At 33.7% G+C, this 27,561-nt stretch overlaps 1 protein-coding gene across 1 annotated transcript in view; it reads left to right on the top strand.

Moving 5' to 3' along the window:
• Nucleotides 1–27,107, top strand: part of LOC150095872 (cGMP-dependent protein kinase, isozyme 2 forms cD4/T1/T3A/T3B-like) — a 191,579-nt gene extending 164,472 nt beyond the window's left edge. Inside the window, exons 13-18 of the mRNA XM_090409445.1 lie at nt 5,178–5,319; nt 10,286–10,449; nt 18,355–18,477; nt 21,847–21,906; nt 24,054–24,120; nt 25,140–27,107. Coding sequence (XP_090265571.1) covers nt 5,178–5,319; nt 10,286–10,449; nt 18,355–18,477; nt 21,847–21,906; nt 24,054–24,120; nt 25,140–25,238 — 655 coding nt within the window. The 3' untranslated portion in view covers nt 25,239–27,107. The remainder of the gene's footprint in view (nt 1–5,177; nt 5,320–10,285; nt 10,450–18,354; nt 18,478–21,846; nt 21,907–24,053; nt 24,121–25,139) is intronic.
• Nucleotides 27,108–27,561: the final 454 nt, after the last annotated feature.

Here is a 27,561-nt window from a genome sequence, read left to right as displayed (position 1 = left end):
TATAGTCATTTCCTATCCAATTCATAACCTTACACTGTGCATAGAATTGATAACAATTTTCTTTTGACCAAACTTTCATTTCATTTAAATCATCTAAACAAGATCTTTCCATCACATTTATTTATCTTTTGCTCTTCCCAGTTTAGCAGTACAACAAACAACTGGATACTTTCTCTCAAATTATCTGTATCATTAATGTAAAAATTGTATTTTACATTAATGATTAATGTAAAAATATCATTAACATAACAATTATAAATTCATTTTGTATAACAATGATATAAAATCTCAGAAGTGGTGATAAACATACTTGGGAAGTTGATCAAAAAGAGAATTCATGAATGGGTAGATAAGAATATGATACTCTTTGAGGAGCAGCATGGCTTTGTGAAGGTCAGCTATGCCTTAGTAATCTACTAACTTTTTATAATAGAGTGACAATTGAGTTGGATAAAGGGAATGGCCACATGATGATACTGCTGTATTTTGCAAAGGCATTTGACAGGATGCCACGTGGAACTCTATACAAATTAGATAAGGGAGTCATCATTCCTCTTTATAAAGCATTGATACGACCACATATGGATTACTCCGCTCAAGTCTGGTCACCTGGATTTCTTGGGATGAGGAAGAAGTGGTGGAGAGGATTTAGAGGCAATGTGAACAAGATGGTGAGTGGTCTATGGAATGAATCCTGTAAGGATAGATCGAGGGTTTGTCAATTGCAAAAGTTGGTTGATAGGCAAAAAAAAGGGGCTGTTAATATGATAGAAACATTTAAGTTACTTAAAGGCTTTAATAGGATTGATGCAAGCAAAATGTTTCAGCACTTGGCTAGAGGGGAAGAACAAGAAGTCATCCATGTAAATTGGTTAAGAGTGTGGTTAGCAAGGGTGTGAGGACTAGAATTTTTGCTTGGAGAGTGGTGAATGAATGGAATGGGTTGCCTGAATCAGTTGTGATTCAGGCAACCAATCCATTCATTCAAGTTAGTGGATTCAAGATAACCAATCTTGAATTCACTAACAGACAAATCAATTCTTTGTCTGTTAGTGGATTCAAGGAGGTGTGATCGATATTGTGTTGATAGTTTTATAAAGCATTGATACGACCACATATGGATTACTCCGCTCAAGTCTGGTCACCTGGATTTCTTGGGATGAGGAAGAAGTGGTGGAGAGGATTTAGAGGCAATGTGAACAAGATCGATGAGTCTTAGGCATCTGTGGAGGTGCCCTTGCAATGATAATAATTAAAATTTGCCTAACCCTAGTAGCCAAATGTTCTGGAGGTTAGTGAAAGAGTGTAGAAATATGGAAAGTACTAAAAAGGAATGAGAGATGATAAAGGTGCCATGAAAACTGAAGATACAGATATTTTATATGCCTAGAGTAATTACTTTGAAAGATTTTTAAATAAATCAAGAGGTGATAGAATGGTAGTAGAAAACATTCAAGAAGATTGCAATGATGAGTACATATTATTGTCAGAGGTAGAGAGAGAGAGAGCTTTAAAAAACTTAAAAAAATGTGGAGTCAGCTGAAGTAGATAGCATTTCTGGCCTGTCATCTACTTCCAGATGACTTTCCACATACTTCCCTGGCTGAATCAGTCGCAGAAGAATTATTAACGTTAAAGAGGAGAATTAACAGAGTTTGCTAATGATAGAACTTGCTTGCTCTAGCAAACTACTGAAAAGTCCAAGGCAAAGCCTCATAACAACAAAGAAGTTGTCTTAAAAGTAATGATGATAGTCTTGATGTTCATGGTTTCACAGTTCAGATTCATAATAGTGCTTCACAGTATAAAATATACCAGAGGGACAAAATAAATAATTTATTGAGTTAATAATTTGCTGGATTTCAGAGCAATGTTAAAACTAGTAAGACGCACTACACTCAGTATTACAGAAATAATCCTATGTTCTTCAAGGTAGATGTTAACAGATCTTGTGGTCTGTCCAAAGTAGGCTAAGCTCCAGATGATGATGATGAACCTTCATAGAATGGATGAAGTTTGATAGTTGGATGTGTGGTTTGAAAATAGTGTAAAGATTATTATAATAAGCAATTCTTTATGTTCCCTACATATAGAAAACCAGATAGAAAAGAAGTGGGACAACTGGTTTTCCTTTCCAAATATATTGGCTATGCAACTACCAAATGATTCATTAATCTCTTCTGTTTATAGAAACCCCCCCCACTCCACATAAGCAGTCACATGACATCCATTCAAACGGTATGACATCTTCAAAATACTTGCATACAGAGCCGTGGCTGTTTGTTCTCATGACATAGACTTTGTCACACAACCTGGTTATCTTTGAAATACTTTTTTTAGCTGGTGGCTACATCTATGTCACAAAATACTGCATTTCACCAATCTCTTCCTAACCTGACACTCAAATCACATCAAAGTTCAATTCTCAAGGTTCATAAATACTATCTTCATATGATTTTCAAGCTATACATCTAGCTAGCAACCATCTGTAAATTGTCACCCTGCTTTGGAAAGACTAGTAAATGTCTATACATCTGTCCTGAAAATAAAAACTACATTCCAAATCATCTGTATGGCAAATCAGAACATGCTCTGAACACTCCTTCACATACTATTAAATGGCAAACGATAATTGTCCTGCATAGGAAATAATCTTTTTCATGTTCTTTTATATAAACAGACTATTTTTTAGAGTTATCATTTGCTACAAAACACTCTCAGAACTTCACTATTTATGGCTGCATGCTTATTGAGCAATCATACTTATTATGAATGACTGGGAGACAGTCATTCTGAGACTGACATTCGTTTTTATCCACTGCTTTTGAAAAGTTTTTCTTTGTGATAGTTTAATATGCAATGATAGCATCTAAAAACTGCTATTGTTGTTTAATTCAATCAATAACTTGCTGGCCTGCTTGGCTGAGTAGTTAGCTTATCCACTCTCCAGCAAAAAGGCTGTGGGCATGGATGTTTGTGATTGTCTGTGAAAATACTAGTGGTGATGGTGGGCAGTAGATGGTGTTGGTATAGATAATGTGGTTTGCTATAGTGTTGGACTAATTTGTAGAGTTGTAGAATAGGTGCCCTCCCTCAATTAGTCTTTGGACTCCTTGGAGGTGGCACGTAATAATAATAACTAACTACAGATTTATTTTTACTTACTAACATAAAATTGTTGTATTTTAAACTTTGCCATGTCTATATCATGTACATGTAGCTTGGATATCATGATATGCATTTTCATTATTGAGTCTTCTGATTTTCTTTTTGCACTTGTTTTATTTGAAAGTCATATTGAAGATGCTCTTGACACTAGCAAAAATTAAATAAAATCGTATGTAATAAATCATAGTTATGGCTTATGTTCCCATTCATCATCTAATTGCGTAATTCCTTCTATTCGGTCAAATGATATTTGCTGAAAAAATCATAAATCTTTCATCTAATGATGATGACGACAACTTTCTTTCTATACCATAAGCATAAGATTCATCAGCACCACCATATCCTGCATTGATAACAATTTTGATGAAAAATTCAGATATATTAGTTAAACAGATTTTTCCAAATAATTGATGCCACCAAAAGTCATTAACTGGTCTTCATGAATATCTCAAGTCATATTTACCATACAAGATGAATAGCATAAATTGGAGTCTCATTTTAATCTTGTTATATTTCATAACCAAATTATTGAAAGCATGTGATCCGTATTGTGTGAATTATGTTACTACTTATCATTTGTACACAAGTTACATCCATAACAAAAGCAGTCCCTACTATTTTGAAGCCTCTAATTTTAAATGTGACATTAATTCATTATTACGTATAAAGTGTTCCTTGACATAAGACAGATTCAGACATGTTCAAATCATACCCCTAATCATCTTCGAACTACACTACATGTCTATAGAGTCACAACATCCGCAAAAGGGCAATTACTGCTTACTTATCTTCTTCATGCCTAATGGCACATATGCTGAGATCCATTTCTTCCAGGCACCTCTGTCTTGTGCTATTAATTGTAGTTCTCTCCAGCTCTTCCAATCAGCCATTCTTCTTTTCATTTCTGTCATTTTCTAAAAAGTTAGTTTAGGCCTTAGTCTTTACCTTCTTTCTTCCAGAATCCACATGAAAGACATTTTTATGTAAAATTTCACTGTTGTTATTAAATAGAAATATAATAATAAATACCGTATTTGCCAGCATATAAGACGCACTTTTTTTCCTTGAAAATAGGTCTGAAAAACCGGGTGCGTCTTATAGGGCGATACTCAGTTTTTTATTACTTTCATTTCTGGAAATTTTCTCTGTTCCGAGTTATGCGATTTCATTCTTGCTTCCTTGCGGTGTGTGAGAGCATTCCAGTTATGTAGGGTTCAGTGGATGCGCATGCACTGTCATCGACAATCACAGCTGTGTTCCTGTTCGTTTAAACTTTGCAGTTGTTGTCGTGGTTGTTGTGAATGGTGATAAATTTCTACTGTTAAATTTTCTCTAAATATCTTCGCTGAAAAACATCTGCATTGTTACAATATTGCATACAAGCTACGTGTGATTGCATATGCTAAAGAACATGGAAACAGGGCTGCGGAGAGGCATTTTGGGCCATCCCCAACTGAGAAAATGATAAGAACTTGGATAAAGTTTTTTTCCTAAAAAATGTGTACAAAAAAAGGGGTGTGTCATATGTCGGCAAATACGGTATTTCCTACATGATCTTAGTATTATTATTATTAATTCATGGTAACATATTACTAAAACCTGTGAAAAACTTAATCAAATCATTCAGATCATTATGTAATGTTATTCTTTGTATTGCTGATTTGGATTTGGTGCCTTAGAATACATTAAACTCGTTTAAAAAAAAAGCCATTGAATAGTGAATGACTGTGATGGGCTGATGCTTGATCACTTGAAGTCATTGTGATGAGCTCATACCTTTGCACTTTTAACCCTTTGTATGTGGTTTGTTAGAAATAATAATGGTGGTGGAATATCTTATAGACTAATTTATTTTTAAGATTTTGCCTGTGTAATATGTATTTACCCTTTCTGATATAAACAATTTCACTAAATTTGTAGCTTTGTGTGTGTATGTGTAGAAATATCAGAGATATTTCTAAACACACACACACACACACACACATAAATAATAAAATTTATCTTTTCAGAGGTACATTTGATGATGCTACTACACGTTTTTATGCAGCATGCGTAGTTGAGGCCTTTGATTATCTCCATCAGAGAAACATTATCTATCGTGATTTGAAACCTGAAAATATGTTACTGGATAGTAGAGGTTATGTAAAGTTGGTAAGGACTTGTGTTTATAAAATTATGGGCATAAAAGTGAATTAAAAGGTGTTGTTAAAATATGATACATTAATTTTTTTATTATCTGAACTTAGCAAGTTTGAGGTAGGTCACATGATGATGCAGAGGCATCTATTTCTTTAGATCTGTTTTTTGCCCCTGCAGCATTATTTCATGTTTAAGAGTGTCATAAGCGTTCTGGAGAAGGAATGTTTTGCAGTAGAAGTAGATTAACTCACACAGCATGAAGTGACTTCATGTGCAAACTTTGTTTGTTTACACTTGGATAAAGGATTAAACCAAGAATATATTCTTGGAATCTTTAATTTATAGCATAACAAAGTGAACAATCTTTCAAACATATATCTCTAATCCAGAGTATTTTAGTAATAAGGTGGGACACCTTTTGACTACTTGTATATGGAAATATGACTTCTGCATTCATTTAACTTTGGTATTAAACCTACCCCAAAATTATCGTCCAATCAGTCTCATCTCAAATCTGGGTAAGGTTGCAGAGAAGGTCATCCTCTCATGACTTCAGACCTCAATAAATGACCTAAACATCCTTCCAAAAGAACCGTTTGGTTTTAGGCAACACCATAGTACTACCCAGCAAATCCACAGAATTGTTGAATACATCACAACCAGCTACAACTGACGCCAGTGCACAGGCGCTGTTTTCCTAGACTTATCCAAAGCATTTGACAAAATCTGGCATTTTGGACTCCTGCACAAGCTTATCTCAGCCGGCATCTCACCTAAAATGGTTCATTTAATCCACTCATATCTTCAAAATAGATCAATGCAAGTAAAAATCAACGGTTCTACATCCTCCCAGCGCCACATCTTTGCTGGAGTGCCGCAGGGATCTCTACTGGCTCCATTGCTGTTCTCTGTATACATGTCAGACATCCCACACAATCCGATGACTTCCATTTTGGCCCTATATGCGGACGATACGGCAATACTATCCAGATCTCTCAGACCCCTTTTCATTACCAGAAAGCTTCAAGAAAACATTCTAAAGCTGGAGGGTTGGTTCTCTAAGTGGAGATTGGAAGTCAACCCCCAGAAAAGCTCAGCCGTTCTTTTCTCAAAAAGGCCAATGTTTCCTTTAGGAGATTTGTTACTATTCAATACTAAAATTCCCTGGAAGTCAGAAACAAATTACCTGGGTGTAATTCTCGACAAAAAGCTATCTTTCAATCAACACATCAAGTCTGCATGCACAAAGGCATCTAAAGCCATAGCACAGATCTATCCGCTAATTAATAGAAATAGCAAGCTCAGCAACAGAATCAAATTGCAGCTATACCAGTTGACGATTCGTCCTATAACCACCTATGCCTCTCCGGCCTGGAGCCACACCTCTAATGCTAACATCATCAAAATACAGCGAGTGCAGAACAAATGCCTGAGAATGATTTTGAACGCCCCGTGGTATGTTAGAAACACTCAACTCCACAGAGACACAAATATTCCCTATATTTTCTCTTTTCTACGATCCTTAGCCACCAAGTTTTTCCTAAAGACGTCCACACATCCCAACGATTTGGTTCAACAAGCTACAGCATACGATCCAACGGACATATTCAAATATAGAAGACCAAAAGCTATATTGGCCTCCTTTAGTGATGCATAATCTCCATGCCCAATCAGGGCGAGCATTCTGCTCATAAATTTTACCTTCACTGCAACCACAACAGATAGCGGGGAATATGAAAAGCATCTTACTTCACCCCTAAAGACATAAATGTCAATTGTCAATTTGGTATTAATTCTGGTTCTGGCTCACACTGATGAGACCCTAATAAAGGCCAAAACTGGTCTGGGTAGTGGCTCTTCTCATAATGTATAGCATTATACATGTCCATAAGAATATGTGCATTGCATTAGGGAATAGTAAGGCATCAATGTGAATTCATTATCCTGTATATACAAGTAGCCCAGTTGTGAAGTGACTTCACATGCAAACTTTGTTTCCTTACACTTCAATAAAGGATTAAATCAAGAATATAATTTCTTAGCGTCTTTAATTTATAACTCACACATACAAAGAAGACCATTTTGGAATATTTACTGCAACAAACTATATTTAAAAACAAAACATTGATAGATGAATTGACTAGGCAATCTACAAAATCAAGGCTGAACAGGATGACTGCATCACAGTCCACTTTCCAACATAGAAGTGGCATTATTGCTGCCCCTTCCAAAAAAGGGAAAAGAAAGAGATTTTCATGTTATTTAACAGCGTGAATAATAATCATCTGTTACTTTCATGTAAATATGTAATATTGTCTCATAGAAACTGCTATTCTTATTAAGTTGTAGTAGTATCATGTTATAACAATTGTTATTATTATGCAAAGTGTAATATTATCTTATAAAAACTGTCTTATAATTTGTGATATTACTTTTACTTAACAGTTAATTAGCATGTAAACTCTCTGCCTGACTGCAGAGAATAAAAGCTGGTTAATCCTTGTACATAAAATTGTTACTTAAAAAATATCCATCTAAATCTAATCTAGTTAGTTAGTTACTAGAATGAAGAGCCAAAAGGCTTCACTTCGACAATGCAAAATTTTATAAATTAAGTAAATATTAAATCTATCAAAGCCGAATACAGAAACTATAAAAGTTTCGGCAAAGTTTGATCAGAGAGCTTACAGGGATACATTCACTGCCATGCTACAAGTATCCCCAGCCAAAAGATAGGAAGCATGATTGCTAGTAAGCATCTGTATATTCACCTCCTATTGTTAGGTTGATAAGGTTTCACTAGCCTGACAGCTGTTTCAAACTTACTGGTTTTCATCAGAGACTAGGCAGAAACCTAAGAGAGTAAAAATTCTCAGTACTAAGGAATTAGAAGCGTGGGAGAGATGTATTTTCCATAAGTGAACTCTTGGTTGGTGCATAACCTATTTACTAAAGTATTTACTAAAATGAATACCCAAATTTCACTACAGCAGTGCAAAATTTTATAAAGGATAAAATAATGTTGCCCTTAATATCCACTTAATTTATAAAATTTTGCATCGTCAAATTTACTAAAATGAAGAGCCTTTTGGCTCTTCATTTTAGTAAATACTTTAGTATTTACAAATAATCTTTCATAAGTGGGAGTAACAACAACAAACATTCTACATCATGTGCATGTAATTGTTGAAGACCAGTTTCTATTCTTGCTTGCTGTTTAATTTGAACATACTGAAGATGCCCTTGATACTAGGACAAAAATTTTATTCTAATTAAAATATATACGTAAGTAAACCAGTTTTCTGTTATTTATTGATTATCATGTTTTACATTCCTATAAATCAAGTTATTTTCTTTTTGATATCAATCCCACATAAAATGATGTGTGTTTGTGGGAGTGAAAGAAGTTCACCAGTGAGATTATGTGGCAAGAAGATAAAGGGGAAATAGTAATCTGTTGATGTGTTTCTTGAACAGATGAGTGAGAGTTTTTAAAATGAAAGAGAAGGAAAAGTTAATTTCGTAAGTTTGAATTTGGACAGTAAATAGATGTTGTCTAGCAGCTGCTTATGTTCCTATAGTGTTCAAAGAAAATGGAAGTATGATGGTTGCTAGTTGAGAATATTATCCACAAAAATACCCATAAAAGGCATAAGAAAAGAAATGGATTCTGTCAGAGCATTTGGAATGAATCTGGGAGAGATGGGTCATCAGTTAACTGGATTGGATCATCCTCATCTCTTCTTAGAGAGGTTAAAAAGTATATATGTACCATATACTTTTAGGATTAAAAGTATATGTTCATATACTTTTAATCCTAAGTATATGAAAATGAGAAGTAGCATCCTGAGCGGCAAAGAAACTTATTTTTTGCGAGGAGAGAAAAGAAATCTCTGTCTTGTTTTTGGAGATTTGAGTATTATGAAAAGTAAGGGAGATTTGAAGAGTACCAAAGAGACCCAAGTTTAAGGCATTAGTTATGGAAGATTTTGTATCTTGTAGTACACAATCCTGCTTTATCAAATGAAGAAACAGAAAGATCAATGAAGCTTCAAATAGTATCTGTGGTCATTTATTGAGAGAAGGTCATTTATGTACAGATGGAAAAGGGCAGGTGAGAGTAGAGAGTCCTGGAGTATATTCTGTCATTGATTGAGAAATCTGAAGAAAGGAGGCCTTCCACCATGATATATATAGTGAAATAAGCAGAGAAGTTAGTAACTCAATTGCAAAGGGTAGAAACAAAACACGAGATGGTACATTGGTGAGCACAAGCCCTCTGTATCAGACTTGATTAAATGCCCTGTAATATAACAAACAACTATGTGAGTTTCTTTGAATCTTAACATGGCTTGTGTTAAAAATGGAGTGGTGATAGTCAAAATATGACTTCTTTCTAATATTACATGGCTTGTGTTAAAAAAATGGGGTGGTGATAGTCAAAATATGACTTCTTTCTAATATTACTTGTCTTCTCTATCAGAGAAGACAAGTAAGATAGAATTAACTAGAATTAAAAAGTTAAGTATTGAATACATATTTATTCATTTAAAATGAAATGCTAAATACAATGTAATATTTATTTTTAAATTGTGAAATTGTTTTCAAAAGGTTGACTTTGGATTTGCTCATCAGTAGAAAGGCTATAAATTTTGTTATCAGTACAGCACCATCTATATAACAATTGCATTTTTCATGATAAGTAGAAGAAAAAATGTAATATTTTTAAGACAATTAAGATTTAAAATTAAAATTTAAATTGGGTATTAAATCTAACACAAAAAGTTTAAAAATACTAAAACTGATGACATTCAAACTTTGCCCAAAACTGGTGGAATTTTCTCATATGTATGAGTGATTGGTGAGTTGAATTACTTCAGGGCTATAGGTTTATAAAGTTAAGTATTTAACATGTTTATTAATTTAAAATTAAATGCTAAATACAATGTAATATGTATTTTAAAATTGTTTTTAAAAGGTTGACTTTGGATTTGCTAAAAAGTTGCAAAATGGGCGCAAAACATGGACATTTTGTGGAACTCCAGAATATGTAGCACCTGAGGTTATCTTGAACAGAGGACATGATACTTCTGCAGATTATTGGTCTTTAGGAGTTCTTATATTTGAACTTCTGACTGGCACGTGAGTACTTATGATTACTTAAAACAGTGCAATACAAGATTTTAATTTTAAACAGAAGATTATTCTTACATTTTACAGATTACTTTATTCATTGAAACACTTTTCTGTGGAGTACGTGGATTATCTGAGTCAGATATAGAGAAATTAGTTTTTAGACTGAATGGAGTGCTTTTCAGAGGTTTGAAATTTGCCTGTAATACACAAAACATGAAATCATAAGTATAGATTTTCAGCTTGTGTTGAGGTTGACTTAAAAGCAGAAAATTGAATCTAATCAGTTTGAGGCACAACACATCCCAACTAAACTTGTAAATTATAAAATTTCAAATTTAACATCACTTTAACATATAATAAACAGTCATACATTAATTAAACTGTATACAGTTTTAAAGCATAGTCAACTCTCACTATAATTAACTCAGTTGCTATAACAGACTGTGGAAAAGTTTCAGCTAAAGCTCCATGAATACGATCGCTATGGTAAAAATATTCATAGCAAATTCTCCACTTAAGTTTTGTTAAGTGAAAAGTTTTATATATTTTGGAAGTTAGGTGACATTTTGTTGTGTACTTAATTGTAAAGCTGAACTAAAGGAATGAAAAGATGAAGGATATTATGAAGGCAGAATGACTGAAATTTAACAAAACATATTATAGAAAGGATTGTGAAATTACACATCTGAAAAGCTGTGTATTTGATCACCTGCATTTTGAGAGGAATGATAAGATTGAAAAGGGTCCAGAGAAGAATCAGGTATTCTGATTAGTATCAGATGTGGAGAATGTTCAGTTTTAAGGGCTGGGAGATGAGATTGCTAGGTTAATACAGAGGATATTGCACACTTAAGGAAGAGAGAGAGAGAATAGGAGAAGACAAGATTTCCCTGAAAGTTATCTAAAGGGAAAGTCAACAAGTGAGGGAGATGCTTTTCTGTGGAGGGTTTGTTTGGTGACAGTATTTCCATGAAGTCCTGAAATGGTGATAATAATAATTCTCTCTTCTCTGATTCTAGTATTTCCTTTGACTTGCTTTTTATTTTAATTTTTTTTCTCTTGCTACACTTGGAGATGTAAATTGAAAGCCAGAACACTACAAGTGTTCTGGCTTTCAATTTATACCTTTGTAGACCCATTCATTCTTATTCTATGGATTCTGCTTGATTTACTGTATAGTGCTTATACTAATAATTCCCTTTTCCTCTGGCACTGTTCGCAAATACTTCTTTGCAAGCACTGTTGACCTTTCTATCGGAGCACGGTGAAGTGAAACAACTCTGGCTTGGGACTCCTCATGGAACCTTACCTAAATATTTATTGTTATTAATTATTATAAAGATTGATAAAAGGAGAGAGAGAGAGAGAGCAAGTCAAGAAAATAAACGTCTTCAGTTCTCCCAAATGTAATTTGATATTGCATGTTTTAATAATTTACAAAAAATGTTTAGAATATACTTTTCTGAATAACTTCTTATTTGGGTTATCGCATAGGAAAAGTGGATATTAAAGATCCAACATTATTTCAAAGCTGAATGTTTGTATAAACTTATGAAAGTTTTGTAAAATTTGACCTGAGAGTTTATGAGGATACCATCTTTGGCATTGGAGTTGCCTTAGCTTGTACTAATTAAAAGAACATGACCTCTTCCTGAGTCCCCATATGTTTATCTTTTATTAGTGCAGATTTCTAAGATTTTATTGGCCTGACAGCTGTATGGCTCTTTCTTTAGTAATTTCTTATGAGTTGTCCTCCCAGAATCTGTAGTAAAGTTGAAAAGGCAAATTATTGAAAAATGAATTAAAAGGCAATTTTATCAAAATGTTGATTGATAGGTGAGAACTAAAACATGAAGCAAATATTAAACACATGAAAGAAATATTTAAAAAATTTTCACTTGAAATAAGCATTGGTATAACTTTGATATAACTTCTTAATAAGTATAGAAAAGTTTAAAATAAACAATTCATGCAGTATACCAGATTTGTAGTTTTCTATCTTTTATTTAGGTATGGTGGAATATTATAGCCAGTTATTATTTTTTAATATGCTTAAAAACAAAATTGAATAATTGAATATTTATATAGTTTATTTGCCTGAAATAAAATATATAAAATTCAGTCAGTTACAGGGATGTCTCTTTTGGTTGGAAAGACCTAGGAAATTATGTCTTAATAAAGATCTTTTCAATTAAAAATGAGTTAGCGGACTCATACAGAGGTGGCAGGGTATTTCATCCCATAAGACAGACAAACCAGCCAGAGAATAGATACAATTTGACAGACATTTTAGAACTGTAGATGGAATTAACTGCTCTGTTGCAGCATTAATTTGGGTTTCTCTGAAGCAAAATTGCTCTGCCATAACATCCTTTGACCCTAATATTTAAGAATGAAATTTTAAATATAAGTTTAAATATAAAATTTCTGTATGTGCCACTTCATTGTAGTATATATAGAAATTTATAGTTCTATACATTGCAGAGAATAAACCTAATGTGTTATTTATTGCATTCTTTAACACTGGCAGATACAGAAGATAAGAGAGATGGGATGATAGCCCCCTCCCTCCCTCCCATCAAAGGGCTTAGTTTACAAAAAAAAAAACTTGACTTTTTTGAATTACACAGAAATAAATAATGAAATCAATGTTATTTGTGAAAAGTAAATTTATTATATGGATATCCATTTCAATCTATTCATTGGACATCAACAGATGCCGTATGGTCACTCAGATGCTTGATGGTCCTCACCAGGTGGTCGGTTCTGTGGTATGCTTTTCTGGAGGCTTCAACTCTCTGAAGATCAGTAGCCCAAACACATTATCTCTCCATCTCATTGATGGTCTACCCCAGGCATGTCAAACTCATTTACCTCCAAGGGCCAAATTAAGAATTATACTTCAAGCCGTGGGCCACAACAGAAAAAAAATCTCGAAATAAAGAGGAAACAGATTTTTTAATATTAACATTAGAGTGTATAAGTACAAAATACAACCATGTTACAAAAATACATATAAAATATAAAGTTTCAATAAAATTATACATATAATTTTTTTGAAGAAACTCTACAACATTTTTCATTAACGAAATCTTCAAAATTTGGTTGAATTTGTTGAGCTGTAGTTATTTTCAATATTGCTTGCACATGCTGCTCTGTTAATCTTGATCTTTCTGCAGTTTTATTATTCTTTAAAGTTGAAAATAGTTGTTCGCATAAATACATGCTACCGAACATAGATAAAATATGCCTAATTGCACGTGACTTGGGATATCGATTGACTGATAAATAATTATAGAACTTTTGATGTAATTATAATTGTAGAACCAGTGTATGTAAGGATATTACATATCCTTATATACACAGAAAACATCTTTCTTCTGCCACATTTTCAAAACTAATTGCACAATAGTGGACAATAGAATTCCAACATCCATATATTTTTGTTTCAATACGGAATCACACTGAATTTCGATTTGTTCCAACTGTAAATTGTCATCAACAGTTTCAACATCAATCGATAGAGGAGAAGTAAATAGGTGAAACTGATTTTCACATTTCTTAAAATCTAAAAAAATCTTTTGAATTCATTTTCTAGTAACTTAATTTGATTGGCATATTCTGAAAATTTCAGTTTCGGTGATTTTTGTAAATATGAAACCAGATCTAAGCGTAGTAGTCCAAAAAACATAGTCATAACAGCACCTTGTAACAAAGCATGGACACAGTGAATTCCTTATTCTTATATGTCAGCTTCCTTTTCAACATCACTTATTCTGCCATTTCATTGTATTGCACTATGACCTTCAGATTTAATTTCTTTGATATAATATTTATACATCACAAAATTTTTATGTTTGTCAGTTAAATATGAAAATGTAGTATGTTTTTTTGCTGGTTACTGGTACAATTTCTTATAGCATTATTGTGAAGATTTGTTCTTCATGCATATCCTTGCATACACAGAAAACATCTTTCTTCTGTTACATTCTCGAAACTAATTGCACAACAGTGGACATATTACATAAGTGTCCACTATTTTTTATTCTTCCACATGTTTTACCATTTCACTGCTAAATTTGTTGAGGTAAATTTCTGCGAAATCACTCATTGCCTGTCATGCACATGATGTGTATGTGTTCCCATTGTTATATCTGGGGGGGGGGGGGTTCTCTTTTTCTAATTATATATTTTCTTCCCTTTTATGTATTTTTGTCCTCTTAGATATATGTTATTTTATGGTTATTTCAGGCCTACCTCTTATTATAGTGATATTATATTTTGAATACGAATAAAAGAAGGTATTCATATGAATGAACCAGCCCTTCTACTCTTCTGATAATTAATTCCTATTTTGACACAGAGAAAATTTATTTGTACTGCGCCACCCTGCATCTAGATATCCAGGAATCAATGATCAGAGAACACAATACCACTATTATTTTAAAGACTTACTATAAATTTATTTCTATCCTCAAACACATTACAGTTGTGGTCCTATACTAATAAAATTGGGTTCCCGCTTAGATTCGAACTTTTTATGAGTGGTAAAGATGAAATTAAGTCAGGCAAGCACATACTTTAAATTAACACAAAACATTTATTACACTAAAACATGAAAATTACACACAACAAGAGATCTTAATTCACATCTGATTATCAAAGTTAAGCAATTTCCTTCAGAACAATACAACTCAAACTTCATTAATATATCTGACTATTTAGCAGATTATCTCAGGATCATACTTTGTTCACACTAATAGAACACACATTTCAATCAACTGAGATGAAACGTAAACTCATATACATACATAATGTTATTCAACTTGAACATGCAAATTAACTTCAGCTCCTTCCCTATTCTACAACAGAATTCCTGAAGTCCTTTACTCTAAAATTCATTATTTCAAATAAATCTTACTAATCCTTCAACACGTTCTCAAGGAACTAACATTATCTCAACTCACACATTTCTATGAGCTTACATTAACTAAACACACGTTCTCAAGGAACTAATTAAGATATCACCATCCGTTCTCGAGGAACAAAGAAATTACTAAGCCACATTTCCTTGGAACAAATATTTAACTCTTGCATTCTTTCGACATGAACTCTTATTAAGATTACACACATCCCTTCTTTATGATTCCAAAATGTGAAGACAAAGAATTTCTTACCAGGACTGAAGTCATACTTTCTTTCTCAGCTCAATATTGAGGATGGCAGTTCCTGTTCCACAGACCTTTATATTGGAGACTGTACCGCAGGTGGACATGGAGTTTTCATCAGTAACATACAGCATGGCCCTGAAGTTCCTTATCTGCCTTGGCTATCACAGGAGTGCATATTTTCTGACTACAAGACATCATTCCATAGGCTATCACCTTAGAGGTCTCCGCAAATTTAGGCGTCTACACACAGGAATACGAGCTTCTTGGTGGATGGCACAAGAGCAAGCGCTAAGAGATGAGAGCGTCTTCGGCTCTGCTATTCCATTTTGTATCTCGCGCCTTCTTCTGCCATTTGTTCTTCTCTTTTCGTGAACAGCACGTCTCTTTGACAACTAGTGACAAATTCAGTGCCGGCTATTGTCCTTGCCACATCGCATGACGAGCAGCACCAAATAGGACTCTAGCGGATGATATATCTTTTTGCGTGCGTTACTCATACTCTGAATCACGTGTCTTGCTCTAGAACAAGGGGATTAAGTTCCAAAGTCCCGTGATAGTTTACAGCATACATATAGATTACTAAGAATTAATCCCTTTTTTGTGAACAATACTGCTTACAATTCAAAGTAGTTACTTATCTTACAATTAAGTGGAGCACAATATTAGACAAAAATTCTACTAATTAGTTCTGATTAACAAGAATTTGCTTTAGGAATGGCAGATCATGTTAAACTCTGAATGAGATACTATAATTGTACAATTCTTCTCATTCAGAATTTAACACCATCCTATGGTAACATTATACGAGGGTGGTCTGAAAAATTCTTGGCCTAACAATGAAAAAACAAATTTATAATTTCAAAACTATTTTTATTATTCAATGTAATCTCCCTTAAGACTAATACATTTATTCCAGTGATGCTCCAGTGCCATTATCCTGACCCTGTAGTGGTACTCAGTAAGGTCTGCAAAATGCCCAGTCATTGTCATGCAACAGAAACCAATTGTTGTTGTAGAATAGTTTTTTCCTGACATGTCACATGTGGGCATACAGACGTTGCATCACTCCTAAATAATACTGGCCTTTCACTCTGGTGCCCTCGGAACAAATTCACGGTGGATAATTCCAGCAGTATTGAAAAAAGCAATGACCATTGTTTTGACGTGATTTTTGCAACCTGACTTTTTTTCTTCTGGGGAGAAGATGTTCCATTCCATCTCTGGAGTTTTGTTTCCAGATCAAACTGATGACAGTTCTTTGCAACACATCTCGATCTTGATCAACTGCATGAATGAAAATTTGACAACATGCAACCCAGTGCTCTCTCTGTTTGTGTGTCAATGCGTGTAGCACAAATCTCTAAGATTAATCTGGCTGTTTCTTTACTGACACCAAGCTGTACAGTGAGTAGCCTAGTGGTTATTCACCTTTCATGGGCAACAATTTCCCATAGCTTTTACATTTTTCATTTATCATTGCAGAAACTGGCTGTTCACAGCATGGTTCATCCTCCAGGGACTCCCTTCCATCTTTAAATGCTGAAAACCAGTGGAACACCTGTGCCAGCTCAGATAGTCATCACTGTAAGCTTTTTTTTTAGGTCTTGCTACATTTCTATAGCAGTTTTTCCTGATTTACAGTAAACTTTTATCACGGCTCTTTGCTCCATGGTGCAACTTCTGACTCGCTCCACTCACACACTTTTATTTCAACAATTGCCACACAAAAACTGCTGCATCACCAACTCGAAAGCTGTGCCTGCAATTATAACACACTCTAGTGGTCAAAACTATAAATGTGTTTGTTACTTTTATTCAGAGGGCTGGCCTGTAAAAATTAATCTCATTACTTAACAGGTACGTTGTGTATGCAAAAGTTTTACAGCAATAGAGTAGCGGTGTTTCACAACAGCAAAGTTTATGTGATAGGAGTCTGAAAAGTGCTGAAAGTGTTATCACTGAAAACTGATTGCCTTGATGTGAGCATTAAAAATTAGCTTACTTATTCTTGATGACAGCAGTATGACTGTCAGTGTTGTGGAAAACTGCAAATACTGACACTTCTAAAGTCATCTATAACAATACTTAATGGCCTCCCCCATGTATAACGTACAAACTTTTTTCATGGTGTCATGCTAGGTGACAAATATAATCTACTACTAAATAATCATAGGTTGGAACATGACATCTTCCTGATGGATTATTGGTAGGTAATGAAATGTCATTGAGGATTTACCACTATGACTTGGAAACATATGATGGCCTATCAATGAAAAATTCAAATCATCACAATCATCAGCAGGAAAATTGGTGCTCCCACTTTTCTTGAATTCAAATAAGAACCAGTCTTGAACATTATCATCAAAGTGGGAATACAGTCGTAAATAATGCACATTTCATTGAATGGCATGATCAGAGTGGCAATTTACTTATTATGTATATTTTACCTAAATTATTTGTTTGAGCAACTCCCAAGTTATTTAAAAGACTAATTTTACAGGAGATCAAGAGTTGGCATGTGTATATATATATATATATATATGGTTGCCTCCTAGAAAATATTTCTTCTGCAGGTGTACAAAAGCTTGAACATCACTGGACCAAGTATATTTTTGTTTACAACCATTTGTTATTTAAGATTAATGAAGAGCAGTACAAGACTGTGTTAGAAATGGTTTCTGACATTATATATAATGCTAGAGTCAAGTTTTCTGAATGTGCTTAAATTTTTTTTTAACAGGCCACCATTTACAGGTCCAGATCCCATGAGAGTATATAATATTATTCTCAAAGGAATCGAAGCTGTAGAATTTCCACGATGTATTTGCCGAAATGCCACAGTTCTAATCAAAAGATTATGTAGGTTGGTAAATTTTTCTTTTATCATAATAAAAATATTATGGAGAATTGATGGATAAACATCCTTTGCTTTAATTTTTAAATTAAGGAAGATAGAACCTTTCCATAAGTTTTGGTCCTTAAGTTGTGAATTATAAAATTAGCCATATTAATTATGAAAATTTCATGTTCTAAATACTAGAACACTTCCATTCATGTTTTTTTGTACTGTATATGGGAAAGGAAGTAAGTGTCATAGTTGATTGGGAGTGTTATGATTTGGGGGGGGGGGGGGAGCATCTGTCCACAGGGAATTAAGTCTTTTCCATGTTTAGTTCATGCAGCTATATATAACTATGTATTATTTATTTCTTCCAACCATGACATATACTAAGTTTCCTAATAGTAGGAAATGTCCTTAATGCCTACTGATGTGTATGTAGGGAAAAATGCAAAAATCTCCAGGTCCATTTCGTTTGTTTGCTTTTTAAATAACAACATATTTCCTATATATATTCCTTCACTTTCTGCAAATTCAACAAGTCTTTGTCCTCTCTCATTTCTATGGCTCCCATTCCTTGCACACCTAAAGCACTTTCTCCCTGTTGTTTCATGTCCACTTTACAATTAGTCACCCATTAGTTAGAGTTTTAATATGCACTGGTAAGTAGGTACATTGAAAAAAAAGGAGGAAGATGGTAGGGAGGGGATACTTAAATATGTATTTAACTATACTATCTACCAATAATTCTCCGGACAGTTTAGCAATTTACAGTTGATACCAGCAGCCAAATCCTAAGATCGATTTGGCTTTGATCACCTCCTGCACTCTTTGAGGGAGACTTTTCACCAATGTGCAGCAGACATTAGGTGGAATTTGTCTCCAATCCTCCATCAAAGCAGCACTGAGTCAGTGAGAGATTGAGGACATGCTGCTCTGGACCTCAATTGCCACTCCTATTTGTCTCTCAAAGATGTTCGATGAGGTTGAGGTCAGGACTCTGCACAGGACAGTCATTTAATACCCATATCTTCATATCATTCCATAACAGCTGCAGCTTTGTGGAATGGGACAATGTTAACACAGTAAGTATCAAGTAACCTGTCCATTCCAGCATATCAAGGTACTGAGCTGTTCATGGAACCAATGGTCCCACTCCAAACCAGCTGAATGCACCCCACCATTACTCTTCCACCAAACTTTTTTATGAGTACAACAAGCATTCAACAGGCTGCCTCCATACTATGCCATCAGACTGGTAACAGGTGAACCTTGATTCATTACTCCAGAGTACTGTTTTCCACTGGACAAACAAAACTCCAGATGACCAGCCTTGTTCGTTGTTGTGATGTTTATAGTTTGTGTGCAGCTGCTCTTCCGTGGAAACCCAGTAAATGGAGTTCTTTTCATACAGTATTAGTGCTTACCATGGTGTGTTACTGGAACTCATCATGGATGGTTTTTGCATGCCACCTGTTTTAACACCCTCCAGTCCCTGTCGGTCATTTTTGGCAGCTGCTTTTGGTGTTTTTATGTATAGATGATGCCAAAATGTTTCCATTTGTTAATCTCATCACCAACCATTGATTTTGGATGCTCCATTTGAGTGGCAATGGCACATGATGATACCTCTCTCAAAGTCACTGAGTTCATGTCATGTTGCTATGCTACCTATATTCAACTGCTACAATGAAATACTGCTTACTATTTGTACACTGGTTTTTATATTATTAACAAACCTTTCCATAACCTCAAATAACAGGAGTATCCGAGCAATTACTTAGATGGTGTACAAAGTATATGCTATTGTATATAGTCAACTCTCACTGCATTGATATCATGAATTCCAGAAAAAATAATTGTCTGCCCTTTCTTGTTACTCAGGTACATGGATCTGTATCCTTACTCTGAAGGAAACCTAACCACACTATATCCATTTTTTTTCATGTAGTATGGTGTTATTAAAACTTTAGCCGATAGCTCTATCTGATTACATTCATGATACTTTTTTAACCAGTGGTCGTCCCCCCACCACAAAAAGAACAGAACTCTACATTTTTTTAAACTTCGCCAATGAAAATCAATAATTTAATTTAAAAAAAAAAAAATCTATTGCTGGTATTATTTCTGAGAAAATTGCCATGTTACTCTAAAATAAACTATTATTTTTATGGTTAATATAGCCTACTTTCGTTTAGGAGTGTCCTTTTTTACAATGTCATTGGCTCAAATCTTAGGGCATTACTGATGTGTTACAAAACTAATATAGGAGGAAAATTCAAACATGCCTCTTTTGGCCGTCTCCTTATCCTGGTGATGTGCCTTCATCTGCTGTTAAAAGAAGGGGTTTTTTTTGGGGGGGGGGGAAGCGAGGGTAATCTGGGGGAATTATTTGAAAAAATCTAGGTTTTTTTATATGTATAATATTATTATCATTAAGGGTGGGTAGAGAGCATTTGGGAGAGGGGGTTGAGAGAAGTATTGATGGGAAAAGGTCAGTTGTTGGAGAAATCTATTGCCATTTCCTTTTCTTATTAAACAGAAACATGAGTGATAACATTGTCTAGACATCCATACCACAATATAATGGTGAATTGTAATGTAGCTTATGGTGTGTCTTTCTATAAGGTCATTCAGCCATGAATGTTATTCCACAAATAAAATGATGAATCATACCAGGAAGAACAGCTTCATTATCCCAAATTGTTTAGAGGGTAATATGACAAACAGAAAAGTCATTTTGCCTAGATTAAAATTTGGTAATAAGAAATTAATTACTTGGACATTGACTATTCATCTTCTTCTGAGAACTGTAGTGGTTCCACAAGTCAACCTATCTCAATCAATGGATGCAACACATAAGATTCTGTTAAGATAATAGTATTGTAAACTATGAAACTCTTTTTACAAGCAGCAGCATGTTCATTACATATTTGGTGGCAACACAAACTTGGGCACTAATTTTTGGCATGAGTAATTTCTCTCCCAGGATGTTATTCTCAGAAATTAGTGAAATTGCATCCTAAGAAGGATCCTTTTTTAAAAAGTAATTCACTTTTTTAATATTGAGATTTTGACTTTCATTAGCTAGTTTGAGATCACTACTTTGCTTATCGTAGATTAAGTGGAATGAAAAATATATTTAAGCCTCCTAGAGTAGGATCTCTGGCTAATCTAGCCATTAGTCTATACTACAAATATATTTCCAACCTTTTGGTTGTCATGGGGAAATTACCACAAACAAAATTGGCACTTCATCTTTGTGTGTGGCATAACACATACACCTCCTACTGTGGATTTTTCATTTTTATTAGTATAATTTATAAAAACATGGTAATATTTAAATGATGTTTCCATATAAAGTAATAACTCAAAACACATTTTTATTCTTAGGGATAATCCTGCTGACCGATTAGGTTATCAAGGGGGAAGCAAAGATATACAGAAACATAAGTAAGTACTGATGTGTGGATATAGTTGGCTTTCACTATAACAAACTTGTATGGACCGCAAGTTGCTATAGTGAATTTCTTTTAATGTGACTTTGATCAGGGATTATATAAACAGTTTGTTATAGTGATGTTTACTGTAGTAAGAGTTGTTTATAGATGTTTCTAAGGCACTAGATCTAGTGTGCTTGCATTTAGGTGCTGAATAACTGGGTGAGCTATTTAGAATTCTAAAATTTTATGTTGAATCAAAGATTCACATACTCTGAGGGCAACTGCTGACTGAAGCTGTTGTGTAATGCTTGGTCATTGAATGTTTTCTTGTACATCTTTTCCATGCTGGTGCTACCTGCATTTATCTTGGGTAAGATGAAATGAAAAGTTTAAAATCTGTCCTTTCTCTCTGACTTACTAATATAAATTTACATAAGGGATCTTGTTTTGAGGCCATTAAGTGGGTATTGTGTCTGAGGAAAATTAGCAAAATGAACAGATGTTATTGTCGGCTAAAATATAGTACAGATGATATTACCGAAGAATTTTAATAAAAACAGAATGTTTTTTGGGACTGACTTGACTAACCACACAAATTCCAGAAGTGACCCCTAGTCTCTGTTTAACAGGTATTGAAAAATTTCCTTTGTGTTATAGAATTTCTTTAATAACTTATAAATTTTTGTAATGTCTCCTCTTTTCTGTATATTAACTAAACGTTTTGCATCCTCATAGGAAGAATTCCATAGACTTGGTCACTAGTCTGAATCCTCTCCACTACCTTTTGATCCCCATTAATATCAGGTGACCAAATCTGTGCACAGTCAAGATATAGCTGAATGATAACCTTTCTTCTTTACTTGGATATTGAAAAACAATATAATAAATGTTTTGTCAACTTTTACAATATGTCCCCTGAACTTCAATTTTCTGTCCATCATTTTATCTCCAAGTCCCTAGCTTCATCAATTTCCTGCACATTATGTAATCTTTTCAGCTTGAAATGCATAACTTTTTGCAGATTATATTGAAAACCATTATTCTTTATCCACAATGCCAGTATATATATATATCAGCTATTCCCCTTACCAGATTAGCATCATCATCAGCAAACAACTGAATATCTCCATTTGTCATTCCCTATATCATTAATATACAAATTAAAGAATAGTGGCCCTAGTACAGAACTCTGAGGCGCTATAGTAGTCATTCTCTTAGATTCCACTGCACTACATACTACTCTCCAATGTCTGTCTGTCAGCCAGCCAGCCATCCTGAATAGTTTTCCATATGATATTCAGTCTTGGCAAAGTCAAGCAGCATCATGGCATAACCATTTCATGTCACTCTTATAAAATGCAATATCATATTTTAACCATTCTTGAGATACTAATTTGTCCGTAATTTGCTACTTCTGTCTTGGAGCTACCTTTATGTAATGGAACTAGCTTCCTCTCTTCACTCCTTCAGAGCTGAGATTTAGATTAAACACTCCATCTCTCTCTCTCTTGGATTTAGTTTTGCCTGTTCAGCAAATTTTCTCTCCTAATTTGATTTGACCTTTCTTACTATACTAGTTACTCTTCTTGCCTGCACTTTGTACTGCTCATGAATATGCTGATCACCTTTTTTTATATTTCCCTTCACAAGGGAATGCAGTCCTCACTTGGTTTATCCTCCTGGCTGTAGGTATGCAGTCTGATACTGTCTCTCTTAACCTGGACAATCTTCTGATTGCCCTTCTAAATTCAATGTCATCATAGGCAGACTCGTAATCTTGACTATCTACCTCTTCTTTTTGCTTCTATCAACTATTTCAGATTGTACCAGACAAAAAATCAATACTTTCACTTCTCCATTCTGCAAACTAACAGCTTCACTAACATCCTTGCTCTTCCCAGTCATCAAATCCCCATTCAACACCTCCTTTCTCACAGTAATAATTAAGATATGAGGGACGTACTTTCTACACTCAGGTGGGGAGAGAGAGAGAAACAAAATTCCTAATAGTAGTTCAGTTGCATTTCTTTTGAACATTATTTTATGGTTCTCAATCCATTTTTGTTAAGTGTAGACTTTTTTTTTTTTTTATGATAATAAAGGATAAGGAGACTTATTGATAATGAAACAAAACAGCTTGCAATTTTTTTATTTCAGATGGTTTGATGGATTTAACTGGGAAGGACTTCGAAACAGGACCTTGATGCCACCTATAATTCCTCAGGTGAGTATATTATTTGGTTTCATATCTTTGTTTTTAGTTTGGGTATTATTTCTAGGCAAATTCTTATGTTACTGCTTTAAGTAAATTTTATTTTTATGGCTATTTAGCCTGTTTTTTTGTTTAGGAGTGCCCCTTTTTTATAATGTCATTGGCTTTTAACTCAATTTTAGGGTATTACTGATGGTTTATATAGATAGACAGATATATATGAAGAATACATATATATATCACACTGGGAAATTAAATTCACCTCACACCTGAAGGCATTTGCAAATGTTGATGCCTATGGCTGGAGAGTGGATAATTTAATCACTTGGCAAATGACACATTTTTCTGTAATAAAACCTGTTTTTTCTTTCTCCTACAAAGCAGAGAAGGTACCCAAGGAACACATGCATCTACAGACATGGTAGACAAACATGTCATTGAAACAGATAATAAAATATTGTTAATTTAAGTAAGTGGTAAAAAACATGAAGATGAGATCCACTAATACTGTCCTCTTTTCTTACTTAAGGTATCACAGGAATAGAATAGTTTGCTATAGTGAATTTCTTTTAGCATACCTTTGTGGCTTCGGTGATGACTCTTCAGCATTATTGTAGTGACGGAATTTGTTATAGTAATGTGTTTACTATCAGTTTAAAATTGTCTTGTATTTGCCAGCCCAGGGGATAGCATATCAGTTTATGAACTGGCTGTGGGTTTGAATCAATCAGATTTATTCCTATCGTTTTCAGGTGGGAGATGAATTCCATTGAATGGTGCAGAACACTACCTTGCTTATTGAAGGCCTATATGGCTTATAGTTTCAAAATTGGTCTCTAGTTTTGTCTGATCCTCAACTCCTATATTATTACTAACATACTATAGTTTACAACACAAAATTAATTGTCTGTGTAATTTTATTGTGCTAAAACTTTGAGAAACCAGAAAATGTATAAGTATAGTTCACAGTGTTATTTTTTTAATCTTAAAAACATATACTATATAGTTGATATCTCTTTATTTTTTAATAGATCAAAAGTTGTACTGACATCAGTAACTTTGATAACTATCCACCAGATATGGAACCTGCTCCGATTGATGATGTTTCTGGATGGGATGCAGAATTTTAAAGAAATATAGTTTTATAAATTTAGGTGTACATAAATTTTTCTTTAAAAAAAAATTACATTGTAGATAGCTTCCTTCAAGTTCTCTATTACAGAGAGTAAAGAAAATGTAACCATACGGTTATTATTTAAAGAGAAAACCCGGAATTATAGCAATAACTATTATAATTCATCCATTAGACAAATGTATATAAGTTGAATAATAAGAGATTAACCAGAAAGATTTAAATTCAGATATTTTTCTAAGATTATCTAGCTGCTGTTAAGAGGATTGCAGGTGAGTGTGGTGATATGTAGACATATTTAAGTGCCGAAACAGTATTTTAAATTTCAAGATACAATGATATTTTTGATTCTGCACAACTTGATAGCAGAGCTCAAGACATTAAAACGGCAGGGTTTAGTTGTGCTCATTATTCAGTATTTATTTGTAGATAGAAATTATTTGATTCATTGAAAGATGTTCCATATACCTCTAAAGGAAAGATGGATTTAATATATATGTTAGATCTATCTCTTCCTGAACAAAGTCAAGACACCAAACCATTATGAAGAATCCAGTGTTTCCACTTTAGGAATGCTCAAGTTAGTTTTGCTGTAGTTGTAGTTCTTACTCTAGTGTGTTAGGTTACATCTGTTATGTTTTATAATTCCATGTGATAATTAATGTGCCATTCTGTGAATGGTGCCAACAACAGACAAACGTCCTGAATCTGTGATACTTTAGGTATCAGAAATGAACTGACATTATTCGTTTCATCTTGGTTCTATAAGAAAATTTTAATATAAAAGGTGCTCAAACTTTTTATTGTTCTACATATTATATGTGAATTTTTTTTTTTTTACCAGATTAGCCAAAAATAATGTTTAAATATTAAAATTATCTGCATTAAATGTAGAAAATTTAGTATTATTATATATCAGTGTACATCTCGACACACTACATTAAATGGAATGGAGAGATGGTTTACTAATGTTTGTTGTTTCTGAATACACTAGAATATATATTTTGGCCTTCTATTTTTTTAGAATGTCAGTTGTTTTTGTTGGTTTGAATCATAAGTATAGTGTCATCATGAATTGTAAATAACCATATATATAAATGAATTGTGTTTGTGATTTCCAATTGCTCATTGTCTGAATTACAAAATGCAATGCATTATGGATAAACTTATGTTGATTTTAAAGACGTTTATTTATTGTTTTCAGTGTTCATATTATTTGAAAGTAAATGTACTTTTTAGTGATGTAAGGTTGTGCAAATTTATAGGAAGTTTGATTGAGCGTTTAAAAGGAAATCAAAAATCAGCTGTGCTGTAATTGTACATATAAATTTGCTATATATGAATACAAAAAAAAAAAAAAAAAAACTTTTTTTTCAATGGCTGCTTGGCCTTTTGAAAGAAAGACTTGTATATACTGTTTTTTTTTTTTTTTGTCTTTCTCCTGGATGATATAAATAAATTTGTTGTATAAAGAGAAAATATTTTCAAGTAATATAGCCTTTAAGTCTTATTGCTAGTTTTCTAGATCCAAAGAACTAGTTAATTTTTTATATTGACTACTCTTCATATAGCTAAAAATTAATATAAAGATTTGCATTAAGAAAATCTAATAATCTCCTGTTTGCTGTCTCTTCCAAGATTTCTTGATGCATATCTCCTCCCAATAGAGTATATATAGCCTTTCACTTTAAAATAATTAGCTACATTGATTGAACTGATCTCCATTCCTCTGCCTGTCAGTTCATGTTCCATCAGTAACATTTTTGATAACTCCTGAGCTTCACATCATCATACAGGTTGAATTAAACAAGATGCCCAAGAACAAATTCTACATTATTCCACTTCTCTTCATCACACAACTCTTAAATCTTTCAGTCAGTCCTTTGGCCATACTCATTTGTCACAGTTTAAACACTAATTTGTAGTAAGTAAGTAATAAGTAGCATTCCATCAAATGGCTTTAAAAAGGAAATGTGAACACTTTAGTGTATCTTGCAGACTTCTGTCATTATCCTCTTACTAAATACTATTATGTGAGCCAACATAATTACAATTGTGTTGGCTTGCACAAAGAATCATGCTGTTGAAATGGAATTATTTTGAACTATATTACTTTTAATTTTACATCCCTAAAGGAGTTGTCAAGCAAAATGTCTAGTCATGTTGCCACTGCTAGAATGCCCATATTTCCATTTTTGACCCTTACTGCTGTTTATGAATTTTAAAACTAGACACATGACTTTTGAAGTGCTAGTTATAATGGGTTTAGAAGTCAATTTGAACATGCAGTAAAAGCTCCATTTCTTACCACGCAGATACCG

The sequence above is a fragment of the Typopeltis vanoorti genome, chromosome 19 (genome assembly GCF_054136105.1).
Source record: "Typopeltis vanoorti isolate ZY-2024b chromosome 19, IOZ_Tvanoo_1.0, whole genome shotgun sequence".
Taxonomy (NCBI): Eukaryota; Metazoa; Arthropoda; class Arachnida; order Uropygi; family Thelyphonidae; genus Typopeltis; species Typopeltis vanoorti.
This window is presented reverse-complemented; position numbering and strand designations above follow the sequence as displayed.